Here is a 27,246-nt window from a genome sequence, read left to right as displayed (position 1 = left end):
ACTAGAAATGTCATCAAATAAAGATTTTATCTTTTTTCACATGGTTTCACATGTATTCAATCACAAGTTGCTTCAATCTAACAGGAGTGTATCTTCCAGAAAATGTTGCCAAACTTGTGATTGCCTTCAACAAAAACCTTTCTTTTTGAAAATGTGCATAAAAAACCCACACATTTCCATTCTTTCCTCAATGGGAGAAAAGTGTGCACTTTGACATGTGCCTTTTCCCCATTACAATGAAAAGAAACAAATAAAATGAGAGTAAAGGCAAACTGAGCTTGGTGAGCTAGTTTGGGGCTCCAAGCTCAGGTGTGCATTAGCAGTACCCACCTATCTTCAAGGAGAAGACATTTCCACATCCACTCTTCCTTCAATGGCACCCTACCGTAGCTTCCACATTTATTTATTTATTAAAACATTTTTATGCCGCCCCATTCGCCGAAGCCCATTCTGGAGATTCTGTGGGCAGTAGTTGTTTAGGGAGATTTTAGTGAATTCCAGCTGCCAGTTTTGCAGTGTCCTGGTGTATGATTAGAGATAACATTCCTGCAAGGTGGTAAGGTGGTGGTGCTGTTGGTCAGTAAAAAGGCTGACCTGGAGACTGGGATTCAACCTATTCTGAATCCCTGTTGCCCCCCTGCCTCCCAGAAGGTCAAACCTGTAGCTTGAGAGTGCTGCTCGATCAGCATTACCATGGATTTTCAGGTGGTAGACATGGTAGCAGCAACATGAGATGCTGTGCTTAGTGCACCAGCTGTGACAATTTCTGAATCAGTCTTACATGGAAACAGTTGTCTATGCCTTGTTTACACTGGAGTAAGACTATGCAACATATTCTGTATAGGGATAACTTTTAAAGATTTGCACTGAGCACAGGTTGCTTTCTTAGTTCAACTAAGAGTGACCTTAACCCTTAAATAGCTTGGTTATCAGAGGAACTGCCTATCTCATTCCTGAGATCTGCAGGTGATGCTCTTTTGCAAGGGTCTGTTTGTCAGATGTGCATGGAAGGACTTTGTCTTATATTGCATCTAAATCATGGAATTAGATGGAATCAGAGATCCCAATTATCTCTGCTTTTTGGAAAGGAGTTAAATCACATTGGTTTGAACAAATGACGGCAACCAGAGACTTGAGCTTTAAATTCTTGCTTCATTTCATTTTATTCTGTTTTTATTATAAGATCATCCTGAGACTTTAGTAGTTCTACAGTATATAAAAGCTATTAATTAATTAATTCAGGCACATGGTAGGCATGTCATGAGTACAGCTGGCTGGAGCCAGGGGTCAGTGTGGGAGTCGCCTTCTGACTCACTTTGTTTTTATGTTTTTCAGGGGTTGTCATGTTGTGCAAATAGGATGAATGTCAGCGTTAGATAACCCTCACATAATCCTAAACAGGATATCAGTTATGCAAGGGGTCATAGATTGCATCATGTGAACAGCCCCAGACTTCTTTCATGTAGCCTTTTACTTACCACTCTGTCTATATCTGGGTGTATATTCTATAATCATCAATATTGTTTGGATACCTATTCAGATTGCTTATTCTAGTTTATGTATCTAAGATTTGAATTTTTGTTAATGCTATTATGATACCATTTCTCTTTTGTTATATTGCAAATTCATAAGGCTATTTTAAAGAAAATTTTAAATTGTGACTAGTGGATTTAATATTTTAATAATATTTGCATATATTTGAACATTTGGATGTTTTAATACTGTTTTACTAGGGCCTTTACTACATTATTGCTTTTATTTGCATTGTTGTACACTGCTTTGGTAACATTTGTAGAAAGACAGGATATAGATATTATTAATAAAATAAATGCAAATGACATTTCCCACTGCTTTTAGCTTCCTCATCAGCAACTAGTGGTAGTACTATTATTGGAGAAAACACGGGAGTTTTTGTTGGAGGACTTCCACAGGGTTTTAAAAACCTAAGAAAAGACACAGGTAAGAACTTTCTACATGGTTCTCATAACAGGAGTTCTCCACTTATATAACAATACAGCTGCACTTCCTTCTGCTGTTTCTTCACATGCTTTGGTGGGCATCCTTGTGTTTATTTTACTGAATCTTTGAAAGTGGAATTTATGCTGGTAGTTTCCACTTAGAATACTGGAAAGTGTTTGCTTGTGAGTCGCAGGGTAATATTTTTCCACCTTTCTTGATGCACATATGTTTGATACAATACTTGGGTTCAGAAGGTCACCATGGTTTGATATGATTTATTTAATGAGCCTCTGCAAGCCACAGCTCTTGTGGGTATCATGCTGAATGTTGAAGCTGCAGCTTGTTGTGTTGCCTGAACCCAGGGATCATGAGTAAGGTGAATGTTAAATAACTCTTGCATAATCCCCTGGCCTCCTTTAAGGTTATGTGAGGGTTGTTCAGGGTACTGTTGTATCCCTGGGTTCAGATACTAGAAGCTGCTGCTGTGGCCTGAATGTTCAAAATGACAACTGGCATGCACCATAGCCTCCTGTGGCTTAAATAAGGCATGGTGGACTATTTGATTGTGCAAACCAGCCCACAGGTTTGCATTACAATATCTAAAGAAACATAATTAGAGAAATTAAAATAACTGAACAGCCCATACCAAAGAAGATGGTATTGGAGTACTTTTGTATGCCTGTGTGAAACTCCCCCACAACTCTTTGACCTGCTAATGCCTCAACTCTCTGCCTGGCATCATACTTCCGAGATGAGCAGGCAAACTGTGAACCTGATTCTGAGATCAACTGCACCTGTGCAGGTTCTTTTTTGAACCTATAAAATAGTCATGGTTTTATTTTGAAATCCAAATACATTGATTATCTTCTAAACAATGAAGTGTTTTTATGTATTCATTAGGCACCACTGAAGTCATCACAAAAGGATTTGTGGGGTGTCTCCGTGACATCTTTGTGAAAAAGATGCATCATCCCCATGAAGTTTGGGAGCCTTTAGAATGGAAAGAAGCAGTAGAGCAGCACAATGTTTTTCCCAGCTGGGAAGGGTGTCCCAGCATTCTTGCAGAAGGAGCACATTTTCTTGGGAAAGGTAAATTTCCACGTTAACACCATTTGAAATACTACCTATGCTTGTCATTGTGTTTTAACTTTGTGAAAAGTTTATTATTACTCTCCTCCTCCTTCTTCTGAACTCCCTATGTGAGCTTGAATCCGTCTTTAAAAATAACAAAATACAACAAGCCCAAATAATAAAATTTTGATTGTAACCAACCAGAGTTATCCCTTTCAAAGCTTGCCTAAACAGAAGTGGCTTGCAGGTCTTCTGAAAGTGAGGTCAGGCCTCCAAGGGGTGTTGCTCCCATAAAGTCAGAGCCAGAACTGGGAAGTTTTCACTTCACATTTCCATCACTTTGAGGGCCACTGCTTAAGTTATCTGCCGTGAAATTGAAGCTCTGGTGATGTGACTTTCCTCGCAGCTGCCATATGACTATGTGTAGGACAGTCATAATGTTACTTTCCACACCAGCACCTTTGGCTTCCATATTGATGACCTGATAGTACTCAAATGCATTTGCTCTATACTTGTGAGTCCATACCATTAGGTGACATTCTGCATTATCGCAGAACCTGGCTGGTATATAGGAGCTGAAGTTTTCAGCTCTTTTCAAGTGAACAGAGTTGGTACTCCTGTAGTGCCTTTTAGATTGTACCATCATCAACAGGTCATGGAACATCATGATCCTAACACCACAGTGAAGAAAATGCCATTTCCTTTCCCTTTCCCTCTCTCTCTCCCCACCTCTCTCTCAGCTTTTCTTTCGCCTGGCAATTCTTTTTAATGACAAAGTCACTTCAATCCAGTGACGGTACAGGGAATGGCTTTGATACACACACAGAAGGCCAAAGCACCTATTACTTTTAAGACACAACCATTTTCTTTTTCCTTTAGTTTATAGCAGGAGCACAGAAATTGTTTAGCTCCAAGAAACAGCCTGCTGCAGGTTCACACAGACACACACACTCACACACATATCCTCTTTTTCATACTCTCACATATGCACTCTTTGCACACACACTTCTCCAGCAATAATAGTAGTTTTGCTGTGTCACAGTGTTAAGGTACTGAACCCCTTCCCTGGACCAGCTACCCCAGCACCCCCCCAAAAGAGAGGAAGAATCCCCTCAGAATAAGTCTTATGGTTCTGCCATAAAACCCTTGTGCCTAGGGCATCCTAGGAAGCAGGCAGGAACCTTCAAGCATTGCTTCTTCAGATGCTTTAGGAAATGGTACCTGTTCCTAGAGCCTGCCTGCCTGCCTGCCTTCCTTTCTGGGTGACTGGAGCTCCCAGGTAACCCTAAGCTGATAGACACATACCTGTCTGTGACAGCAAATGGCAGGAGTCCCAAGCCAAATCAATTGTCTAGCATGAAAGCAAGGGCCTTAAACCCTAATCCAGGATGTGGGGGGGGGGGGGTATACTTATGTGATAGGGGTAAAAAAAAGCAAAAGAGAAGTAGGTGATAGGGATATCTTCCAAGCAATGTGTGGTTTGGTCCAAGTATAGTACTAGGAAATTCTCCTTTCCTCCAAGGACCATCTTATTTTAGTATTGTAATTCCTTATGCATATTGGGGTTGAAAAGGATGTGGAAGGCTTCGTGAGAGTGGTTAACTCATTGCTAGATGATGCACTGAGCATACTCGGAACCAAATGCAGGTTATGGAATGAGCATATTCAAAATTTCTCCATCTCAAAATGCACTGTATTTATTAGAGTAATAATAGATATAATTCCATGAACAGAATTTTGCAGCATTTCATTGCATGTATATATAAAGCTACAAAGTAATATTCTTTGTTTTGATTCCCCCTATCCCTACTTTTGTCTCTTTCCTTAAGGTTTCCTAGAACTACATTCAGATATTTTTCATGATGGCTTGGACATCGAGATCTCCTTTACATTTAAAACAGATCAACTGAATGGATTACTTCTGTTCGCTTACAACAAAGACGGGCCTGATTACATTGCTGTAAGTTCTAATAGTTTTTTCTGAGGAGTTATTCATAAATTGCTGTGTACAGACACAGAAATACTTCCATATTGCTTGCAAGAAATGGTCTATATTTAAGACAAATTTGCATGAGATAATATTTCATGGGCATTTAATTTTATCCTTTGACTTCCTCAATTGAGATAATTCCTTGTTCTAACCCAGAGGACAGAAGTAGTAGTATAGGCATTCGTATCAGAAGAAAGTTCATCTGATTCTCAATCTTTTTCCTTGGGTATAGTGATACTTCCATAATCTCTATGACCCAATCTACTTTCATGTATCCTTTATAGCCAGAAGAATAGCATCTTGTTGGTTTTGTCTTCTGCCATTTCACTAATGAATTTCTTTACTAGGCCATCTAATTTATCTATTTTTACACAATTATAGGGTCACAGAGTATTACAAGTTGAAATAGTTTGAATAAGCCTTCCATTAGTAGTGAACATTTCATTAGCATTAATATTCTTTTATTTACCTTTGCATTATATTTATATCCTGCCTTTTTTCTTCGAGGAACTCAGGGAGGCTTACATAATCTTCCTCCTCTTAATCTGATCTGCAGAATGGCATGGCACCTGTTCAGACAGTTACACCTGAAATCCTAAAGACAAGGATTTCATCTTGGCCCTGATCAAGATGCGTTAGAATGCAGAAAAGGCAGTGCAGCTGCTGCAGAGAAGCACATGCGTTGTTCTTTTCAGAACAAATGACCACTTGGACTGCTGTTCAGTGCTGGCATCTGAGAGGGCCTGCTCTGTGACTGGCACCTCTTAACACACATATGTGTAAGTAGATAAGCACTGTTGGTCCTGGTTAGCCCAGTGGCATTGATTTGTTTTTTGGGGCATGCACACAGTATAGGAATAGCATATGTGCCCCTTGCGATTGATGGCAAAAGGAGAAGGGGATGACAGAGGATGAGGTGGCTAATGGAGTTAGTGGGGCAGTGGGTATGAGCTTGGGTGGACTCTGAGGGATAGTGGAGGACAGGAGAGCCTGGAGGAATGTTGTCCATGGGGTCATGATGGATCAGGCATGACTTTGCGACTAACAACAATAACCCTTGAGTAGGGATGATCAGATTTCTACCCGTCATATATTTCGTAACTCCACTCTACCCTAAATCCCACCTTTACAAAATTCTGGTCTAATTAGAGGCAGTATAAAGCTAATTCTGGCCATGGTGCATACGCAGTCAACTACAATTTCACCTGCATCCTTTCTTGTCTAATTTATTTATTTAAACTTTTCTATCCTGTCCTATTACAAAAAGTCTTAGGACAGTCGACTGTTAGTGATGTGTATGAACTGCAAGCCGTGCCCTGCCATGAATTCTCTGTAGGATCATGCTAATCTGCTGGTCTTATCTTCTTAGTCCTGTGAGGCAGTTCAGAATGGAAGACAGAAATCTGAGCAAGGCAACTCACTGAATGGCATGGCTAAGCTGTGGGACTTGAAGTAAAAATTCACTTGAATGTGTTTCTTTTTTTTTTTTTAGCAAAAGTCACAATTTTGTTTGCCTTTTTGAATTGCAAATAATTTATTTAGTTTACTAAATTCATTTGTTTTATACCTTAGCACCCATACACACACACACACTGTCCCCATGTCTAGCCCAAATAAAATTTGGAATCTGGTGGTGGAGAAGACTTCCCCATCTGGAGGTGGGGAAGACACACACACAGAGGGAGGGAGGGAGGGAATAGGAATGCAAGCATTAGCAAGCAAGAGAATTTGTTCTTCAAATTCGTTTATGCGCTGTAGAGTAGAGCTATGAACTGGGCTTTTCAATTCCAAACCAAAACCTTTCTCCGAGCTGATCTATCTTTTAGCATCTCCCAACTCTTTCAAAGCTGAACTACTAAAAATATTAACTTATGGTAAATGAAATCCTAATATAACTTTTTAAAGGAAAAATAGCTTTTTTACTGCAGAAAAAAGAGCTTTTTTACATGCATGTTGGTTCATCATCAATATTTTGAAGTATGCCACATATAGCTAAAACAGTTTGCTTGAATTTTTCCTGCCATTGATGACCATTGACCATCTCCGTGTTGTTAAGGGTTACAGTTAATCTCATCCTGTTCGCCAGACTTGGATATGTGCACTGTTGAAACACCAGGTTCTCTTAAACCACAGACAAGCCATTCTGGCCTCCTAAACAGCAGTGTCCCTGGCAAAGGGATTACTGGCAACACCTCCTACAAGAATACTTGGAATGATAGCCTAAAATGCTCGGGCTGCATTGGAGGACCTGGCGCCAGTCATCTAAACATGCTCCTTTTATAGTACAGCATATCCCCCAAGATGCCATTCTTGTGTGAGCTCCCCACTTGATGTTTCGGTCCAGTTCACAGAGCCTTCCCATTTGCTGCGTGGTTGGTAACAGGTCGGACTGGAAAAGAAGCATTTCAGGACTTTTTCTGTTCCTGGGGTCTTCCCCTCATAGTGCCATTCGTGGTGAATTATTATATTATTTTATTATGTGTAGCCAGTCTCTTCCCTTAACGGATCATAACAGATGGGATTATATGGTCTTTCATGAGAACTAACACTAAAGTCTCATTGGAAAGGAGTGTGTGACAGCTCAATGACTGCCTTTGTGTAGCTTCTGTCTTTGAATTCAGAAGATGAAAGGACGTGGGTGGGGGGGCTGGGACAGGATTGAGCTGGCAGCTGGAAACACATGTTTGAGCAGTGGGGGTCATTTTGACTCCAAATTCTACCCTACCTGCATGTCTGATAACATGATTTTATATTGACATCTGATACAAGGTGATATTAAGTAAGTATTTCCTTAAGAAGAATATAGATATCTTTGAGTTGCCCTCTTTATTTCACATAATAAGATTTTGTCAGGGATGCAAAAAGTCTGTTTTTTCCTATGGTTTTATTAATCTTTTTTCTCACAAAGAACGTTATTTAACTGTCATTTTCTTGAGCTAGACAATTTAGAATCTCTAGATAGACTTACCATTGCATCCCAAACAAGATAGAGGGTTGACTATTTAAATTGCACTGGCAAATTTAACTAGAAAACCAATGTTTTGATGATGTGTGCTTGGGTTAGATAAACAGACTCATAAATCTACAACATCACAACTTTAAAAAATCATTACTTTCGACATTTACAACAAGTAAGAAAGAAATATTGGATCGATATATATTTTATATTTTTATAATAAAGTTCACATGTCTAGTTGAACTGCCATGCTTCAAGCCAACTTAAGCAAGTATGAGATTTCCCTCTCAATGGTCTTATAATGTAGTTATTTATAATAAAATATACAAATTCTTATCTTCCTATTTCTTAAAATATTTTCTCATTTTAACATCTAAGGAATAAACTCATTACAAATGAGAAATACAAAGTATGATTCAAACAAAGTTACATCCTTTGAAGTCCCAGTAATACCAATGGGAGAAGCTCATTGAAGAGATTTAAAAGTACTTAACAGTGACGGGGGATGCTTATAATTTAAAAATCTGTTTAGAATTGCTGCTCATTCAATGGTACAGTTTTGCTTTTGCTTTTTGATCACTAAGAAAAAAGACCCTCTGCTGTGCTAACTCGCACACCTAATCAAGGCACAGTCCTATGGTCCCTGGAAAAACATCCCAGAGTTTATAGGATTTTACAGAGTGGATGATCTGTAAACACAGGTGGAGGCAGCTCATTGCAAACTGCTCTGTTGGGGCAGTGGACATTTTAGCTTATTACTGTAATACTTCTTTGTTGGGACATCAGTGGTTGCAGAAGCTGAAGAGACATGTTAAGACAAACTGGAAGAGACTTCTGACCCACTGAATCCAAATCCCTACAGTTCCCTTTCTCCCTCCCAGGAGAAAAAAAAATGTATGGCAGCCATTAAACTGCCAGTGTCATGTAGTGGTTAAGAGCACGGGACTGGGACTCAGGTGAACTGGGTTCTAGTCTCTGCTCAGCCAACTGGGTGATTTTGGGCCAGTCACAAACTCTCAGCCACACCTCCCTCACAGGATTGTGGTTGTGGGGATAAGATTGAGAGCAGCAGCAGGAAAGTGATGCAAGTCACTTTGAGCTTTTATAAAAGGAAAAAGGCAGGATCTAAATCAAATAAATGAATAATAAACTGGTGTAGTTATGTTCCTTACACAGCATCCGAGTTAATCACACAGCGTCCTCTCAGTAGGAGTGGTAGCAAGTGGGAGTGGCCATAGCTGACAAAAGAGCAAAGAAAAAACCTTTCTACACACTTTTGCCTTGGCTGTTGCCAACTCAACAATGCTTTGGGTTCAACAGTTTTTGGACACATATTTTCCATTTCATAGGACTGTTGTGTCTAGATTAATTCCTGTATGTGGGGGTATTTCCTATTGAACATGATGCAATGAAAACATGTAAGATTGAGCTGCATATCAGCTCCAATTTTCTCTGTACCTTGGAAATGAAAAAGTGTGGAGAAATGGCTTACCCAGTTTCTTAATGAATAGACCAAAAATTCAAAATCACATATGGCTCAAAGACATGCAATTTTCTTTCTTTTAAAGACAGTTATGTAAATATAATCTCACTTATTGTTTACCTCTTTGCAAAAAACCCAGTTGCTGAGACTTTAGTAAAGTTTATTTAGTTAGTTTGTATTCAACTGCTTAAATTCATATTGCATATTTGTTTTGCCTTTCTTGCTATCATCAATCCGTTGTTTTGTATTTTAATGTTATCCTACAGGCAGAACTGAAGAGTGGAATCCTGACTTTTCTGCTAAATAATGGCATTGCTTCTACACATGTGAATCTTTGGTTAGGATTATCCTATTGTGATGGGAAGTGGAATAAAGTTATTCTGAAAAAAAGAGGATTGGCAATTTCAGCTAGCATGAATGAATTGACCGAACATTTGGTGGAACCTGGTTTGGAGCAGCTGTTTTTAAACTCTCCAGTCTACATTGGAGGAATCCCAGATGGGGTGCAGCATGCCTTTAAACAGCTGGGATTAGAACATGGTATGTTAGTGCAAAAGGAAAAAAATAACTATATTTGCAAGTATGTTGCAGATATATTTGCAGGAAATAGTTACTGCTTGAATTAAGATTAGTTTGTCTCAGAGTGGAAGGAATGCTTCTGTTTATTAATACAGTTTTGTTATAAAAAGCCAGTTTGGGAGCAGCAGAGGTGGGGTTTTCTTAACACTAATATTATGCATTTATTTATTACATTTTATTTTGCCAAATAGCTGAAGTTCCTGGGTAGTTCACAACAACTGAAATGATTAAAATATACTATCATAAAATACAATATTAAAAATTTAAACTATAGTATATAACAGAAATAATGATCACATAGAACCTAGCAGCAGTGCAAATAATTGAAATGCAGTACATGATGTAAAACACTAACTGAAGAGCTAAAATGCTTGGGAAAAAATAAGGTCTTTTCCCAAAATTGATAAGGGCACAGTGTAGGCACCAGGCAAGGCTCTCTGGGGAGCTCATTCCACAGCTGGAACGCTGCTCCAGAAAAGTCTCTTCTCCCAGGAGCCATGCACCTTGCTTTCTTTGGTGGGGATCCTGAACAGGGAGCACTGAAAACTTCGATCTGAAAAGTTCAGGCAGGTTTATATACAGATGTATATAGTAGGAGACAGTTCTTTGGGCTCCAAGGCACCAAGCCCTTTGAACGTTAATATACCAACACTGAATCAGCACAGAAACTGACTGCAGATGGAAAAAGATTGACATAATATGCTCACATTAGCTTTCTCTGCTCACTGATTTTCTTCTTCAATTGCGCATGTATGGCCAGATTCACAACCAGTTTGTCCTTCAAATGTGTACCTGCAATTCCACAAAGAAGAAAGAGGAACAATGCAGTGGGGGAAGCAGTGGTGGGAAGGGCTCTTTGTCTTTCAAACTGTTATGTCCTGAAGTGCCCTTTCCTAATTAAAGCAATAATCAGAGTTTGCTACTTGTAGTTTCATATGTGTAATTTCAGGATGGACTAAGGACTCAAAATGAACAAATAAATACATTCACCCACTATCACCCATTTAAAAGGAGGTCAAATCAATCCTACTGTTCTGATTTTTATATTGCAGTTAACATTATTTAGAATTCAAAAATTTTGTGCATATTTTTGATCCTGTGATAGTATCTATAACACATTTTGCTGTTATTAAAATAAAAGTATTTAACCACAAATGTAATAAAGTTATAATCAGTAGTATGCATCTGTTTTATGCTGCTGTGTTTAAATATATGTGACAATTGCTAAAATTAAAGCTTTTCCACATAGGCTAAATAATCAGTGTACATTTCGGTATGTTAGAAATTCAACAATGATTGCTCAGCTGCAGTTTTGTGGGTTTTTAAAAAATCATTCCTCAAACATAATTTGAAGCTTAACATTTAGATCTAGCTCTCCTTATCAGTGAAATGTAACACTGCAAGAAGTAAAACATGATTCTTAATTAACAACTGAAGCCCTTTATGTGATACTAATCCCTTACTATTTGCTAGGTTTTGGTGGCTGCATGAAGGATGTTAAATTTACACGAGGTGCTGTCGTTAACTTGGCATCTGTGTCCAGCAGTGCTGTCAGAGTCAATCTGGATGGATGCCTATCAACTGACAGTGCTGTTAACTGCAGGGGAAATGACTCCATCCTCGTGTACCGAGGAAAAGAGAAGAGTGTTTATGAGAGTGGCCTACAGCCATTTACAGGTACCACACTGCCCTGCTCCTTAGATGAACAGTTGTATGGTTTTAGTTCACTTTGTACTAATGTATTATAACATTAGACTTTCTCTTTCTCCCCCTTCCCCCAACCCATTATTTAAGAATATCTATACCGGGTAATTGCTTCTAACGAAGGAGGATCTGTATCTAGTGCCTGGAACCGAGGCCGCACAAGAGAATCAGGTAATTAACATTGCCACATTTTCATCCCCATCTCAAGTCTTCATTTAGGATTGCCAATGTGTCAGTACGCCATAAGCAATTTATTTGGAACTGCAAGTCTGCAGGCACAATTCTTAGGATTGAGAATGCCTCTGCACCTTGGTTTGAATGGGTTTGGTTTGAATGGGTACTCATAAACTATGTTGGATTCTGATTCATAACTGAAGAGTCAGGTTTCCATATATTTCTTCTCCTTTGTCTTCCTCATGCCTTACAAACTTTCATAAGTAATAACAATATTTGTAGGACATTTTTGCAATATGCACTGAAATTTAGTTTGTGAGCACAGCCAGGAAAGTGAAAGAGAGTGATTTATATTGTAATGTGCCAGCTAGGAGTTGGTGGTGTGATCCAGTTCCATTGGTGCAAGAGCACACATGAGTTATAAACAGATTAGGAAGTTGGCAAACTATTATTTTGGAACCATTATTTTTTAGAGGTGGGTCAAAACAATGCAGACAAACTAATGCTATATAGATAGAGAAGAGGGGAGAGGGAAGAGAGAGAGAGAGATTAGTTTCCCTTTGAACTGTTAGAGAATTTCAACCACATTTCACTGCATTAGATTATTTATTTGTTTGTTTGTTTGTTTTCTGTCCCATCCAACAGCCAAGTTGTCTGGGCAGTTCACAATAATACATTAAAATACAATAAAAATAGACAGTATTAAACATATCAGAACATCATAAAATATAATGCAAAATTAAAACCAAATTTAACAGATCAAAAGCAATTATAATAACTAGAAGAAAATCATAAGACTTTTTAAAGAACTAGCAGGCCCCAGCAGACTAATTGCAAAGATAGTCAAGCTGGAGCCAGACAGAGTTCAGTGGAGAGTTTGTTCCATAACTGGAAGGCCACCACTGAATAAGTCCTTCACCTGTTGCCACCATCCAAACCTCTGTAGATTATAGTGTCTAGGTAGATGAAGTCTAGGAGAGGCATTCCATCTTATTTGGTGAAATTCTTCATTTTGAACAGTGTGAAAAATTTGGAACACATGTGGATTCATTTTTAATTGTATTTTTAATATTGTTGATTGGGACAATGGTGACCCATCCTTCCCATTTTATTTATTTATTTATTTATTTATTTATTTATTTATTTATTTATTTAGGAGACTTCTATGCCACCCCATTCGCCGAAGCCTCGGGGCAGCTCCCATCCATAAATAAACTTCCATAGAATAATATAAATTAACAGTATAAATTAAGTTGCCCATTTTTATTCTCTTGGGTCTTCTTTGCACTAAGCATTTATTTCCTACTTGTGATATCTCACTTATGGTAGTTTGCCTTCCCTGACAACTTTATCCTTCAGGGCATCTCCTGTTCTTTGCAGCCATTTTCCTGGCAATTTTACATCAAGGAAAATACGTTCTTATTTGGAAAAGGAAGACTGAGCAAAAATGAGGGGTGTGCATTTGCACAATTCTGCTATGTTGCAGTGCCACCTCTAATAGAACATACAGAAAGGCACAGAAGAACCTCCTGCCCCTGCCCCTGGGGTCAGTCCTAATCCTGTAGACTCCGGAAACAGACGTGTAGGGAAAGTTAAAAGAGCTTACGTTGAGAATATCTTAGCCCGTTGCTTTTTTTCATCCACCAGTAGAATTCACAATAGCATCATGCAGTATGAACTAAGCTGAAATTTCTTCAGAGAGAAGATTCTGAAGATTTTCTACAGTTTTGTTTTGCCCAACAATAAAATGCCACCTCCCAGCTGTGCTGTTCTCAGATACCCTGGAATAAATATGTTTCTGTGTGTGCCTGTGGAGGAGAGGGGGTTCCTTCTTCTCTGATTTCAACAAGAAAAACTGAATATGGTTTGTTTGAACAACAAAGTGGCCATTTGAGTGGCCATTTTACAACATGTTTAAACCCAAAACATCTGATTTCTCTCAATGCCGTATGTGTGTTGTTCAGAAATGAAGAATGTTTGGTTCACATTTCAGTAGGCTGTAAACATACTTGTACTTCATAAACATAAATGTGAACTGGAATAAGACTTCCCACCAGAATCCATACATTTCTGAAGTCTGTGATGTTGCATGTGAAAAAAGTGAACAAAAATATATACACTTTTCAAAAACACATATATTTGCAAAAATATGCATGGGATTTGCATATTAGGAAGCAATCTGTACAAAAATACATACTTTAAAGGCATGCACATGAAAATGTAAGCATATTTTGGTGGAAATGAAAACATAAAAATCCATAATCTGATGTAGAATGAGAACTTGAATGAATTAAAGATTGATGGATTCACTTCTATTCATTGTGAATGGGCAAAATGTTTTAATTGCTGATAAAAATAAAACAAAAGAACTGAAACAACAATATAACTGGTCACCAGTTATATCAGTCACTTGCAAACTGTGGCCGTAATGTTTGTGTGCATCACAAAAGCTGCTTTCAAACACCTTTCACCAAAACTGAATTTTGACTTGCAAATATGCCTCTTATGCCACTTAATGTCACCATGTGGTCAATTATCCCAAAGCGAGCAGGTACTGCCACATTTTTACCCTAATTGTCTGACCAGAGTAAGTTAGACCATAAATTTATATTTACAATCTGACCACAGCACAGAGCGGAAACATGTTCCCAAGGGCTGGGAAATAATTGCACTATTTAATTATTTTTGAGTCAGTCTTGTTGTGTCCCCTATGAGAAGACCATCTGTTATACAGTGCCTTACCTTGCCCTGTGATACATTTCAAAACTAATAAAATCAATATATTAATGTAGGATTGTCAGGAACCTGAAGCTTTGTGAGTAGATCACATTGCTGCTTTCAGGAGCAGCCATTGCTGTGCAAATACTTCTGAAAGTAACATAATGTCTCCCACGTGGACTTTCCTTCCCATCCCCGATGATTTTTTAAATGAGTCTAAGAAATAAGGGCAGAAAAAGAAGGATACTTGATTTTGTGAGGCTAGGACAGTTCTAATGACCAGTACTCTAGTGTACACATGCATCTCTTGCAAAACTACCATCCATCATTCTGCCATGGAGTTCCTTGGGCCTTTCCTTGGCATTCTTTGTGCAGTCATCTGTGATGAAGTTGTTTCTTCCCTGATCTTTACTTGATGTAGCAATATCTAATAAATAGTTAAAGGTTATTGGAAACAAGATAATATTTTTACTCGAGTTTCTAGGCTTGCATGATCTGGGTTTTGAATGTTCTTTAAAATCTTTATTTTAAACCATTCACGTTTAGTTTGTTCCATGAACTCACCCAAAGCAAAATTAATACATTACTGCTTGTGAAATATTAAGCATTTCATCTTAATGGTAGCCTCATTCTGTTGGCTTTAAAGGACAAACTGTATTAGAACATAAGTGCTGCCATGTTAGATCAAATCAATGGTCCATCCAGTCCATCATTCTATTCACACTTCCTTTTATCTGTCCTGAATCTTCCACCAATCAGCTTCATGAGATGAGCCCAGATGGGAGAGGAAGAGAAATATTTCCTCTCTTACTTCCTTCAAACTATGCTTGATTTTGAACACCTCTATCATGTCTCCCTTTCCCTTTTTTCCTAAGCTAAATAGTCCAAGATATTGAACTGTTCCACACAGGGAAGTTGCTCCAACTCTTCAATCATTTAGTTGCCCTCCCCTACAATTTCATCAACTTAATACTATCCTTTTTTCGGTGTAGTGACAAGAACTGTACACAATATTCTAAGTGAGGTTGCATGAAAGATTTGTATAAAGGAAGTATGATCTTGGCAGTTCTATTTTCAATTCCTTTCCTAATTAGGACTAACATGGAGTTTGCCTTTTTCACAGCAGTTGTGCAATGGGTCGAAAGTTTAATCAAGCTGTCACCCACAACACCACGATCCCTTTCTTGCTCAGTCACTGATAGCTCAGATCTCATCAGTCTTTATTTGAATTTGGGATGTTTTGTCCCAGTATGCATTATATTGATAATATGGAATTAAACTGCAACTAGTATGTCTACATTTTGTAGTTTAAGCTCTTTAAAGTGTAAAGAAGTCTAAAATAAGATATACTCTGTATGTTTAAAATCAGGCTGCATTTTAGCAAACATTTGCAGTTTCTTTTTAATTAAATGTGAAATGCCAATTATGTAACCTATCTGATCTTAGCAACACCATTCTTTTGTTTGAACATCTACAGTATACCTTTGTGAATGATGTTTTAACACATTTGATACATTAAATGTTTTTCAGAAACCTGAACTAGACAAAGAAGAATGTTATGTAGATGGAGTTCTGATGGTTTTGAAATATTGCTAAAACTGAATGGCTCAAGATGTGCAGTCATATTAAATCAATGCTGGAAAGTTACAACTCTAATAAATTGTATTTATGCTAATGGTGAATCTGATTTACTGCAACTATTAAAAGTGAAGAATGGGGCAATAGTCTTCTTAGGACTGCTATTTTCTCTGTTTCTTTTTTATCTTTTCACAGCTTCACAAAACGTGCCAACACCCTCAAGAGTTCACAGCATAAATGGTTACAGTGTTGTGGTGACATGGGATGAACCAGTTGGAGTCAAGGGTGTAATTGAGAAGTATATTCTGAAAGCATCCAGTAAAGATGGTCCTAGCATGTCTACTGTCAGTACAGAGATTTCTAATACGAGTGCAATCGCAGGTAAGTGACAAAACAAAAACAAGTTTAAAACAGTATTTTAATGTCTTGATATGATGAACAATTATGCTCATATACTCATAATATTTTGTGCATGTGAGTATGTGAGTATGAGGAAGAGCAGTACAGCTCCTGTTTAATCTGGGGTAAGGAAGGGTAAAGCAAAGACAGTATAAAGGCAAGTAAGTATACCAAGAAAAAGAACCCATCTTTTTATCAATAAGAAAGGAGAGGAAGCCTGACTTGGGACAGGGGAAGTCATGTGACCAACAGAGACCAATTGGTGTCTTCTGCAGTACATGCCTTTGCCCGGATGGGACAGTGGCCATAACACTACATATACCGGTGTGTGTGCATGCATGTATATATGATCTAGGAACTTCCAGATTAATCAGCTTAGCATTTGCTTCAAGTAAATTGGTTGAAAAGATTATTAAGAATAAAAATATTGAGCATATAGAAGGGCAAGTCTTGCTGAACAAGAATGAACATAGCTTTTGCAACAGTATGTCCAGTCTTGTATCACCCCAGTTGATATGTGAGTGTAAATAAACATATTGACTGGGGTGATACATTTGTCCTTGTTTTCATGGACTTTTAGAAAGTTTTTGATAGTCCTTGATCAAAGATTTCTGAGCAAACAGCAGTTGTGGAATAAAAGAAATCCACTTGTGAATTGGTAAGCTGTCCTCAGCAAGAGGAGAGAGAACCAAATGGTTAATCCTTGCATTGGAGGGATATCTGCAGTGGAATTTTCAAAGGATCTGTACTGGGACTGGTGCCTTTAACTAGCTGGTACAAGAACTAGGAGTGAGCAGTAAAGGTGGCCAGGTTTGATGATATCACCAAATTATTTAAGGTGGTTAAAACCTAACAGTTTTATTTATTTATTTAAACAGTTTGTATGCTGCCCTTCACTATTGCGTCTCAGGATGGCTTACAAGATTAAAAGCAAAACCATAGAACAATGGATAAAACCATACAATAAAATTATCAAAACCAATACAAATAAGTCCGATCAAAACAAAACAAAACAAAAGCGACTGTAAAATGGTATAAATACTACTTTTTAAAATAACGATTAAATAAAAAGGTTTTAACCTGGCGCTGAAAGGAGTATAGGCTTGATGCCAGGCAAACCTCATTGGGGAGCATATTCCATCATCTGGGCACCACTGCAGAGAAGGCCCTTATGTAGAATATCAGAAAAGGAACTCTGCAAATGGCTAGATTGGGCATTTAACATGGCAGTGGAGGTGCAATAGTAAACGAGTGCTTCACGCTGGCATGAAAAACCTCAGCTTGGCATACATGTTGATGGGATCCAAGCTGGCAGTAAAACACCAGAGTAAGAAATACTGGGGCTCTGGTTAATAGTTCAATTAAGATATAGTTCTAGTGTTGAGCTACTGTGAAAAATGCACATTTCAGGTTCAGCGCAATTAGAAGACAAATCCAAAATAACAAGCCAACAATACACTGATGTTATGCTGCTTTCTTATACAGAAGGTTATTGCTTGTGTATCATTCTAAGTATGTAGAGCATTCAACTTTCTAGAAGCCTCTTGTTCATTAATGAGGGGTTTAAAGTAAATGTGACAATTTCTTACTAATTTAGGTGCTATGAAATAATTAGTTCTAAAGGTCAGGAAGCTACTCTCAAGTCTTGAATTGAGAATATTGTGGTCAAGCAGATGTATTTCAAGGACTTTTGAGTTCAGCCATGCAATTACATCAATTTTAGTTGCTGTTTGCTTAAATTCACATGAGCAGATTTTTGTCAGCACAAATATTTGGGGAATGACAGTTCTTCTTATCGATATCCACAAGATAATCCTGAACAAACAGCACCATTTTCTATTTATTGTTCACGGCTTCTCATTGATTCTCTTCTTGATTTTAAATGTATCAGTCATCCATTCAGAGATCAGAAAAATCAGTTTTGAATACAGGGAGGGAAACACGCACACACACACCCAGCCTAGCCTCTAAAAATTGGTTAGGAGCCAAAAAGCTACTTTGGGGCATTTTCAGTGGATTTTTTCACACTTTTTAAAATGGTGAGCCCAAATGGCACATTACAAAAAGCTTTTGAACCTCTTCTCACTTTCAAACCAGAATTGATAGGAAGCATGAAAAAGGGGGCAGGGAGCTGCTGGAAAAACAGCAGTTGAAAGCTCACTCACAGAGTTTTGCAGTGTTCCATCACCTCTGAAATGCTATATCGGTCTTTAGCAGAGCAACCACATATGAGCCTGTGCTATATGATCACTGTGAAAGTTCTAAGGATATGGCTGAAACTAGGTGTTTGTGAAGAATGCTGGTTATTGGAAAAAAAATGAGAAAGGGACACTGCACAAAAAGGGAACACTTTGCACAAAGTATTCTGGCTGCATGACTCACAGAGAATTGGATGCATATTACTAACACATCACCTCTTAGAACCCTGCTTGCAGAACTGGCAGGACTTCTCCGGATAGGCTGAGATGCACTGGAATGTGGAAGCTCATTTGAATGGGACCTTAGTTTTCTGCCTGATATCTTCCCCTGCCCGTACCACTGCTAAAAAGACCTTCTTAGTTTACCAAGCTATTGGTTAATTTTAATTCCTACCTACTGGTGGATTTATTTGTTGGTCTGGTTTTCATGCTTTTTGGTACCATATTTTAATTTGCATGTCAGTACACTAAACCCTTTTGAAGCCCAAACATAGTTTATAAATGATTCAATAAACAAATATACTGGCAGTTTAGGCAGTGTGCCTGGATTGATGAGTTTAGCTCAACATGGCATAATCCATTTAGAGTTTCTGGTAAGCCTTTGCCCAAAACTTATTGCAATCGTTCTGAGCAGAATTCTGGCTACCTTATAAAGGAAAAAGAGCTGACAAAAATCTAGTGGTCTTGAGATGTGATTTCTCCTTCTGCTTGTCTTAGCAGGTTGATTGCAAAGCAATTTGCACAGCTGGGCAGGCCTGCAGGTGTTTGGAAATGTGTTAGATAGGTGGCCGCCTACTAACACATGAGTTAATGCGGAGGACATGGGAAACCTCCCAGGAATGGAGACTCTGCTGGCTGTTAACTTAGGTTGTGCCAATAAATCAGAAAGCCATAGGGCAGGATTACCTGTGTTGGAAGCATTTGTTTCCTTGATAGAGAAGATTGCTTCCGTGGAAAATGTGTGCTGTTATTTTTAAAGGAAAAGCTACAACTCAACTTACATTTCTTAAAGTGACTAAATGGGCAGTTCATATTCTAAAACTGAAGTGGTTATTTTTAACTTTTTTAGTTTAGGGAATATGTTTGCTTTTTTTGCTTTATGGGTGAGATCCAGATTTAGTAATACTTGGAGTAGACCCACTGAAATCAGTGGGGATCCAATCTTTTGTTAAATTAATCAGCAACACCTTTGGCATCTTCAGACAATTGGGAGGATGCTTGGATGCTTTTTCCCGGCTTCTACTCAATTCTTCACAGGGTGAAAGATGCTCAAAAATGGGTGGATTCTGAAGGGTTTATCCAGCAAGGTCAGGAAGCACTTACATTGAAATAAATACTGGATTGCCCACTGGCTCATTCTGTGTTTTCACTTTGTGAGGAAAAAAAAGTTTCAATTTCACATATGAAATTGAGAGAACAGGGGTTTATTCACATGGTCAGGGTGACACTTGATGGACTTCACAGTCTGTTCCGGGAGCAGGGATTCCCATCTTAGGGGGCAAATAGACATGGGCCTTTCCTGATTTGATTTTTCTATTGGAAAAAGTAGTGTATGAGGTATCCATGAAAGCAATTCAGCAGAAATAAATCTCTATCAATAGTCATGAGTCTCTATTAATAGTTGTGAATCATCCACTTTGGTGCCTTTAAGAGGACTTTCACCACATCCATGGAGGATAAAGTGATTATTAGTGGTCACAGTGCATATGGTGGACAGCCCCCATGCATTCCCGTCCTTCCTATGAGCTTCCTGTAGTAAACTGGAGCACTGCAGCTGGAATAATAGGACTCTGAACTGATCTAGTACAATTCGGTATATGTCCTATCTTATGCTCTCAATTTTTTCAGATAAGGAATGTCACTATCTAGTAATTTTTATTCATTTTTTGAAGATGGAAGGAATTTGAATATGATTGAGAACTGAGTTGTCCTGGAATTGAAATACAATAGTGGCTACATTTTAATGCAGTTATTCTAGCAAGTCATACATGTGTGGGTAATTATATGATATCTGCTGAAGATTCATATGTCTAAATGCCAAATGGGAAAATGACTTTCCTGAATACTTTTCCTGGACTTTTCTTCACATGAACTTTGCCTCTTTTGCAAATGAGATTTCAAGCCTCAGTGCATCAGATCTGCAGTCAGACAAGTGGAAAAATGTCTTTCCTGCTTGATGCTTGGTATGTATCATTGTATTATCTAATACACAGTACAACAATCAGGATTGCCCAATCCAGATTCTCATAACTTCTTTCCTTCCCTGTAATGCAAATGATTTTGTTGTAGTAGCTGAGCACATCAATGTGTTCCCCCATCACTGATAGCTTGGTAAATACAGATCATTAAATTACCTCCATTCTGGTCTGAATTAATCCAGGCCATCAGAGTTGTGTATTTATTTAGAAGCATTCTATATCCCTGTTAATTATAAATCTATGGCATATGATGTGGGGAGGCCCTGTGATGACTTATTTTTGGTTAGAAGTTACTGCACAGATGCATTTTATCCCTGTGCTTTGAAATTTTACTCTTGTTATATAGGGATTAGCACTTGCATTGAAAAAGTGGACTCTTAGTGCTCTAACAAAGATACTCCACACCTGGAAGGATAAACGCTGGTTTTCAGTGCACTAAAGATCTTCCTGCTCTTCCTGTATTTGAATGAATACCTTACAGTCATCAGTTTCATCTAGCTCTTATTTAGATATAGCGTCTGCTTACATTAATATGCATATTTGAAACAAAAATGTCAAAACTTTTAAAAACTAATAGTTATTGCAATTGGATATGCTTTTATTCTTGTTTTTTACATTCTTGCTAGCAGTATTTTTTAAATTTGCTTTTCTATGCCATCCAATAATCTATTGTTGTTATTGTTTATTATTGTTTGAAGGTTATTGTCTGATTCCCTTACCATTGGTGTTATTATTTGAAACTCCTGCTGACTCTTTGTTATAATTGCAAATATTTTTGCTAAAATAGTAAGTTTAAAAAATCCCTCTGATGGTGAATCAGATAACAATTGCAATAAATACCTAAAATCACTAAACAGAAAAAAACAGTGCAGAATTCAAGAGAGTGGTAAAACCCAAGACATCCAGCTACGTGTGTATGGCTTCCAGAACAAAGCTAGTAATACAGGAGTCTGCTGGGTTCACTTTTGACCACAACTCAAATATGAACTTTGTAAATTTTCGTAAGTTCACCTCAAAAATGAATAGACATTTAATTATCACGTGTCAGAAGCTAAAGATGAGCAGCCCATCAGAAAACAAGTGGTGACCTCCATAAGCAGGTTTAGGTCCTACCAAGGTTGGCTGTACCTTGAGTGCACCCCTTTCAGAACACAATGTTCAATGCCTGGATGGCCAAATCTGTCAATTTAATTTATTTTCAGTATTTTAAATCTGAAATTCTTTTTGTCCAAATAGGGACAGCTTTGGGAACTTCAGTAAATCTCATCAAAACTAAACTGAAAGAAAACTCTCATCCATCTCTAGGCAAAGGTGGCAGTACCATTTTGGAAATAATGCCTTCTAGTTTGGATAGTTGTCCACAAGATGGGTGGGAGAAGAAGCACATGCATGAGGAAGAATAGAACCTACAACAAGGAACCCAGAACAGACATTGCTAAGTGGGGAAAGGAAAGGGGGGAGGGGGGCAAAAGAGCAGTTCACATTCCCTGATTTTTTTTGTGGGGGGCTCTTGCTGAGACTTACATACTCCTTGACTGGCTGCAAAGTTGCTCAAAATCCTATTCTCCACTGGGACTTCGTGGGTGTAGGCAGGGGACAGCTGAGGGAGACAGAATCAGCTTAAGCCTGAGCAGGCATCAGATTCTAATTAAAGTTGCTCTTTTTCCACCACTTCCTGAACTTTCCACTGGCATTCTTGCAGTATTGACTCTGTTGCATTATGCTTGAGCCCTGGTATTAGCCCTGGTATTAGTCCTGGCATGAAAGCCACACAGCATACCAGGACCAGCATCACAGAATCACCTTGTTTAGGATACGAACAGATTAGTGGAAGCATGACTTTCATCACAATCCCTGGAAGTTCCGTAATAGCATCTGAAATCTTTGATCATATTCTGTTGTTTGAGAAGTGGTCCGTACTGTAGAAGATGCAGTGTTGCTCTTCCTCCATGGCACCAGCAACAGATTCAGAAGCACTCCTGAGTAGACAGACTCTTTCCAGAAGTGCTCTGCCAACCTTAGTCCCATTTCTTCTAGCCACTTTTGAGTGACATCCAAAGCAAACAATTGTTTCATAAATTTATCAGTTTGTGCAGAAAAATGTAATTGTCCACTGTCCTTGACAAGCATGGTGAAAGGAGGGATTTCTTTCCTTCCTAATCTCTTGTCAAATGTTTGAGCTTGAAAAGTGCCCAGAAATAATCTTGGCTTTCAATATTTACTAATTACACAATGGTATATAAGGCAGATATGTTGCAATATCAAAACTAGTTCTAATAATAACCACATTGGTTGGTGATCCTGCATGGGGTGGGCAGTGGTGGTGCAGACTGCATGATGTTTCCACGTGTTGATAATACTGAAGGGGAAAACAGATGTGGGGTAGCACATGGAGTGGCATGCTGAACAGCCCTTGGGGACATAGAAGCATAGAAACGGAGTGAGTCAGCAGGGACCTCCAGGGCCATGTAGTCTGACCCCCGGCTCCAGCCAGCTCTGCTCACGGCATGGCTACCATGTGCATATCGAGCCTATCCTTGAACACCCTCACCAATGGGGGTTCAACCATCTCCCGTGGAAGCCCATTCCATATCCTAGGGGCCCTAACCATCAGGAAGTACTTCCTGGAATCCACCCGAAATCTTGGTTCCCTGAGCTTTGGTCCACTGGAATGCATCCTGCCCTCCACCGCAGGGGAAAAAAGGGCATGGCCCACCTCTGCATGGCACCCCCTCATGTACCCATATGTTGTTAACAGACCCCCTCTGAGTCGTCTTCTCCTATGGTGACCAGTTGCTCTGGCTTTGGTTTGACTTAATTTTTATAGGATTGCAAAAGCCAAAATTAAAGGCAATTTTGTTTTGAGGCATCCAGGAGGTGAATGCCTCAAGGCTGTCCAGTGGTACCTTGGCAGGCTGGCCAGGGCTGCCCACTTTTCTTAAATTGAAATATGCCTCCTCTTTGTCACAGTGGCAACCTGTGTGTCACAGAAAGAGGGTGTTGCCCTCTTTTTGCAACATGATTCCGCTACTTTTTTCTGGGGAGGTTTTTACAGTTGGATTTTGCTGCTTTCCAAGCTGTTTTCCAAATTACAAAACTGATAGTTGGACTTTATTTATTTTATTTATTTATTTAAAACATTTCTATGCTGCCCCATTCGCCGAAGCCTCGGGGTGGCTCACAACATAAATTAAAATATAATACATTAAAAATATAAAACAAATTAACAATATAAAATAAGTCGCCCTGGCCAGATAAAATAAGCAAATAATATTAACAATTAAAATGACGTTTAAATAAAAAGGTCTTTGCCTGGCGCCGAAAAACAAATAACGACTTCACAGCACTCCCTTCAGATCCTGGATATTCTGCTTGGAAAAGCAGAGAATGGAGGGGGTGTCCCTAAATATTAATTTTATAATTAATAGGTTCTCGGGGAGATTGGAGGGTTATTGTGCCTCCCTGTGATTCACACTTGGGAAAGTGAAGGCAACCCAGGGCCCAATCCCTAAAACCCAGAGGATGCTTCTGCAAAGTGTGCTTTCTACACACACCTACTATTAAAAATAAATAGTTGAAAATAGTGAGTAGTTGGCTGCAAAGATTGGTAACAACACATTAGTACTTGAGGCTTTGCCCACTGCTATTTTTTCGGATTTTTTTAACTGTTGGAAGTGTGGAAAACCTTTTCCAGCAGAATCCTCATTTGGGGCTGGTAGGGATATTCATGTGACCCTGGGCTGTCCTCACCGTCCCAAGTATGGCTTACACAGAGGCACTTTGGATGCTCCCACAATAGCCCCTCTGGGATACTGCAGGAGCACTGAGGTGGGAAGAAGTAGGTGGAGGAGACCCTGAACCCCCGCTGTGGCTGTTTGCCAGGCACAGAGGAATTTTAATGGTATATGGTTAAAATTTCCAGACATGTTGTGCAAACCCAACCAGAAATCAGTGGCAAGCACCAAGTAACCCCCAAGCTTCTGAGTAGAATGGGCACTGAAAAAGGGGTCTCCCCAATCTTAGTCTAACACTCTTAACCAGTGGACTATGCTACTGTGTGCTCTCTTTCGCTCTCTTTAAAACATCAGTAATTTCATATGTGAAGTTGCAAACTCCTGGAGGCTTATTATCAGCCCAACAATTCGCTTGCTTTCAACTTGGCAGCAAATCCTAGATTTTCTATAACTCAACCTGTTATCACCACTATGTATCAGTTTAGAGCAGGGGTCTCAAACTCAACTTACCTGGGGGCCGCTGGAAGTAGAGTCTGGGTGAGGCTGGGCTGCATCAAGTATTCCATCACCGCGGTGGTGGTGGGCCGCTCATCCCGTGTCGCTCCCGGAGGCCGGCCCGGGCGCCGCCGGCGCTTTGAAGGCCGCAGGGCCCGTGCCCCACCCGTCCCGGCAATTGGCCCACGGGCCGCGAGTTTGAGACCCCTGGTTTAGTAGACTCATATCCCGCTTTTCAACTAGAGTCCTCACTGTAGCTTACAATATTTAAAAAAACCTATGGATACAGTGAGATCCATAGGCTCAAAACCCAAAAACGAACAGCACAACCAACCAATTTTTTAAAAATCAGTCTACTCACTTTTGAGGTTCTGATTGAAGAATCTTGACATTCTTGTACTAATTTGAATTATAGTAATTCTGATTGGCTGGTAGCATTAATCTTTTGTGCTAGTCACAGGAGTATGGAGTCAGCTTTAGAGCAAGATGAAAATTAAACTTTCTGGCCATAACTTTCGGGTTATCAGTTAATCTAATGTAAATGCAGAAGAAGATACACAGATGTCAAAGCAGGGTCAGAAATGGCACCACAGAACTTGCTTCTTCTAGTGATAGAAAAGAGCAGTTTGAAAGTGCATTCAATAAGCATAAAGTAAGCATTATTGATGTTTTCAAAGTGTGAGCATCCCATATAATGTAGGAGTGTTGGCATCTCTATTAAGCTCTTTGGCACCAGCTGATCCAGAGATCTCACCACTAAGCGCTAATGCATTTTGCATTAACGCTTAACACCAATGAAGTGTGACTCACCACAGTGGTAGGGTTAGAAAAAAGTGAAGCAAAAGCATGGGGTTTCATTTAACTGCAACCAGTAAGCAAATGAATGAATCTAGCATCCAAGTGGGATATTTGCATCCATTTTAGAACAGTGTCAGAAAGAATAAGTTTTCTTTATATCCAAATACCTTTCTCCTGAGCTTTGAAATTCTGTTGAAGCCTTATATACAGAGGCAGCAAATTTTTGTATTGACATTTTTGGGGTGTGCTTTTAAAGACAGAAAAAAAAAAATCTTCCCTCAGAAACCTGTAACATACCTTTCTGCCTCTTTCCATTTGTTTTCGTATTTACAGCTCCAATATGCTGTTCATTTTACATAATTTCAGTAATTATTTCTTCACTACAAATAGGCAGGTTTTGCTTGGTCTGTATTTTTAAGTGAACCAACCTAGTTTACACTTGCTGGACTAATAAGGGGAGAAGAAAGGACTATTTAAGTTGCCTTGGTTAGCTTGGAAGAGGACAGAAGGCAGGATATAAAGGTAGTGTTAATAATAGTATGTGGATCAGAACAGAGTTATCCTTCAGTTGACTACAGATACCTGAGCAAATTTATTCTGGAAGGTAGTCTGAGGAATTAAGGCTTGACCGTCTTACAAAATTTTTAACAGGTCCCTAAAATCAGCTCTTGTACCAGAGGATTAGAGCATGGCTAATATAACACCAATTTTTAAAAAGGGATCTGGGAAATTACCAGCCAGTTAGCTTAACATCTGTTTTGGGTAAACTGCTTGAAAGCATTATTAAAGATAGTAATGACACAGAGGGACAAGCCCTGCTGGCCAATCAATCAATCAATCAATCAGCATGGCTTCTTCAAGGGGAAGCTTTTTCTTACTAACCCATTGGAGTTCTTTGAGAGTGTCAATAAATACATAGGAGTGATCCAGAAAACATTTTTACTTGTACTTCTCAAAGGCTTTTGACAAAGTCCTTCACAAAAGGCTTCTGAGCTAACTAAGTGGCCATGGCTATGTGCTACTTCCTTTACCAGAGGTGGCCTGTCTATACATACCAGTTGCTGATGAGCTTGGGCAGTTGGAGGTCTTGAGGGCAACTTGTTTGCCACTGTGTGTATGGGATGTTGGACTAGATGGTACTTCGATCTGATCCAGCCTATGGCTTTCCTATGTTCTTATGTTCAGCTTGGATACTTTTCTGAATTTTATAAT

At 39.0% G+C, this 27,246-nt stretch overlaps 1 protein-coding gene across 1 annotated transcript in view; it reads left to right on the top strand.

The window, feature by feature from the left end:
* USH2A (usherin) overlaps window positions 1-27,246 on the top strand; it is a 579,889-nt gene that overhangs the window by 180,085 nt on the left and 372,558 nt on the right. Inside the window, exons 23-29 of the mRNA XM_044449731.1 lie at window positions 1,858-1,959; window positions 2,860-3,048; window positions 4,860-4,990; window positions 9,726-9,999; window positions 11,512-11,715; window positions 11,833-11,913; window positions 16,408-16,593. Coding sequence (XP_044305666.1) covers window positions 1,858-1,959; window positions 2,860-3,048; window positions 4,860-4,990; window positions 9,726-9,999; window positions 11,512-11,715; window positions 11,833-11,913; window positions 16,408-16,593 — 1,167 coding nt within the window. The remainder of the gene's footprint in view (window positions 1-1,857; window positions 1,960-2,859; window positions 3,049-4,859; window positions 4,991-9,725; window positions 10,000-11,511; window positions 11,716-11,832; window positions 11,914-16,407; window positions 16,594-27,246) is intronic.

The sequence above is a fragment of the Varanus komodoensis genome, unplaced genomic scaffold (assembly GCF_004798865.1).
Source record: "Varanus komodoensis strain SLA01 unplaced genomic scaffold, ASM479886v1 scaffold1, whole genome shotgun sequence".
Lineage (NCBI taxonomy): Eukaryota > Metazoa > Chordata > Lepidosauria > Squamata > Varanidae > Varanus > Varanus komodoensis.
This window is presented reverse-complemented; position numbering and strand designations above follow the sequence as displayed.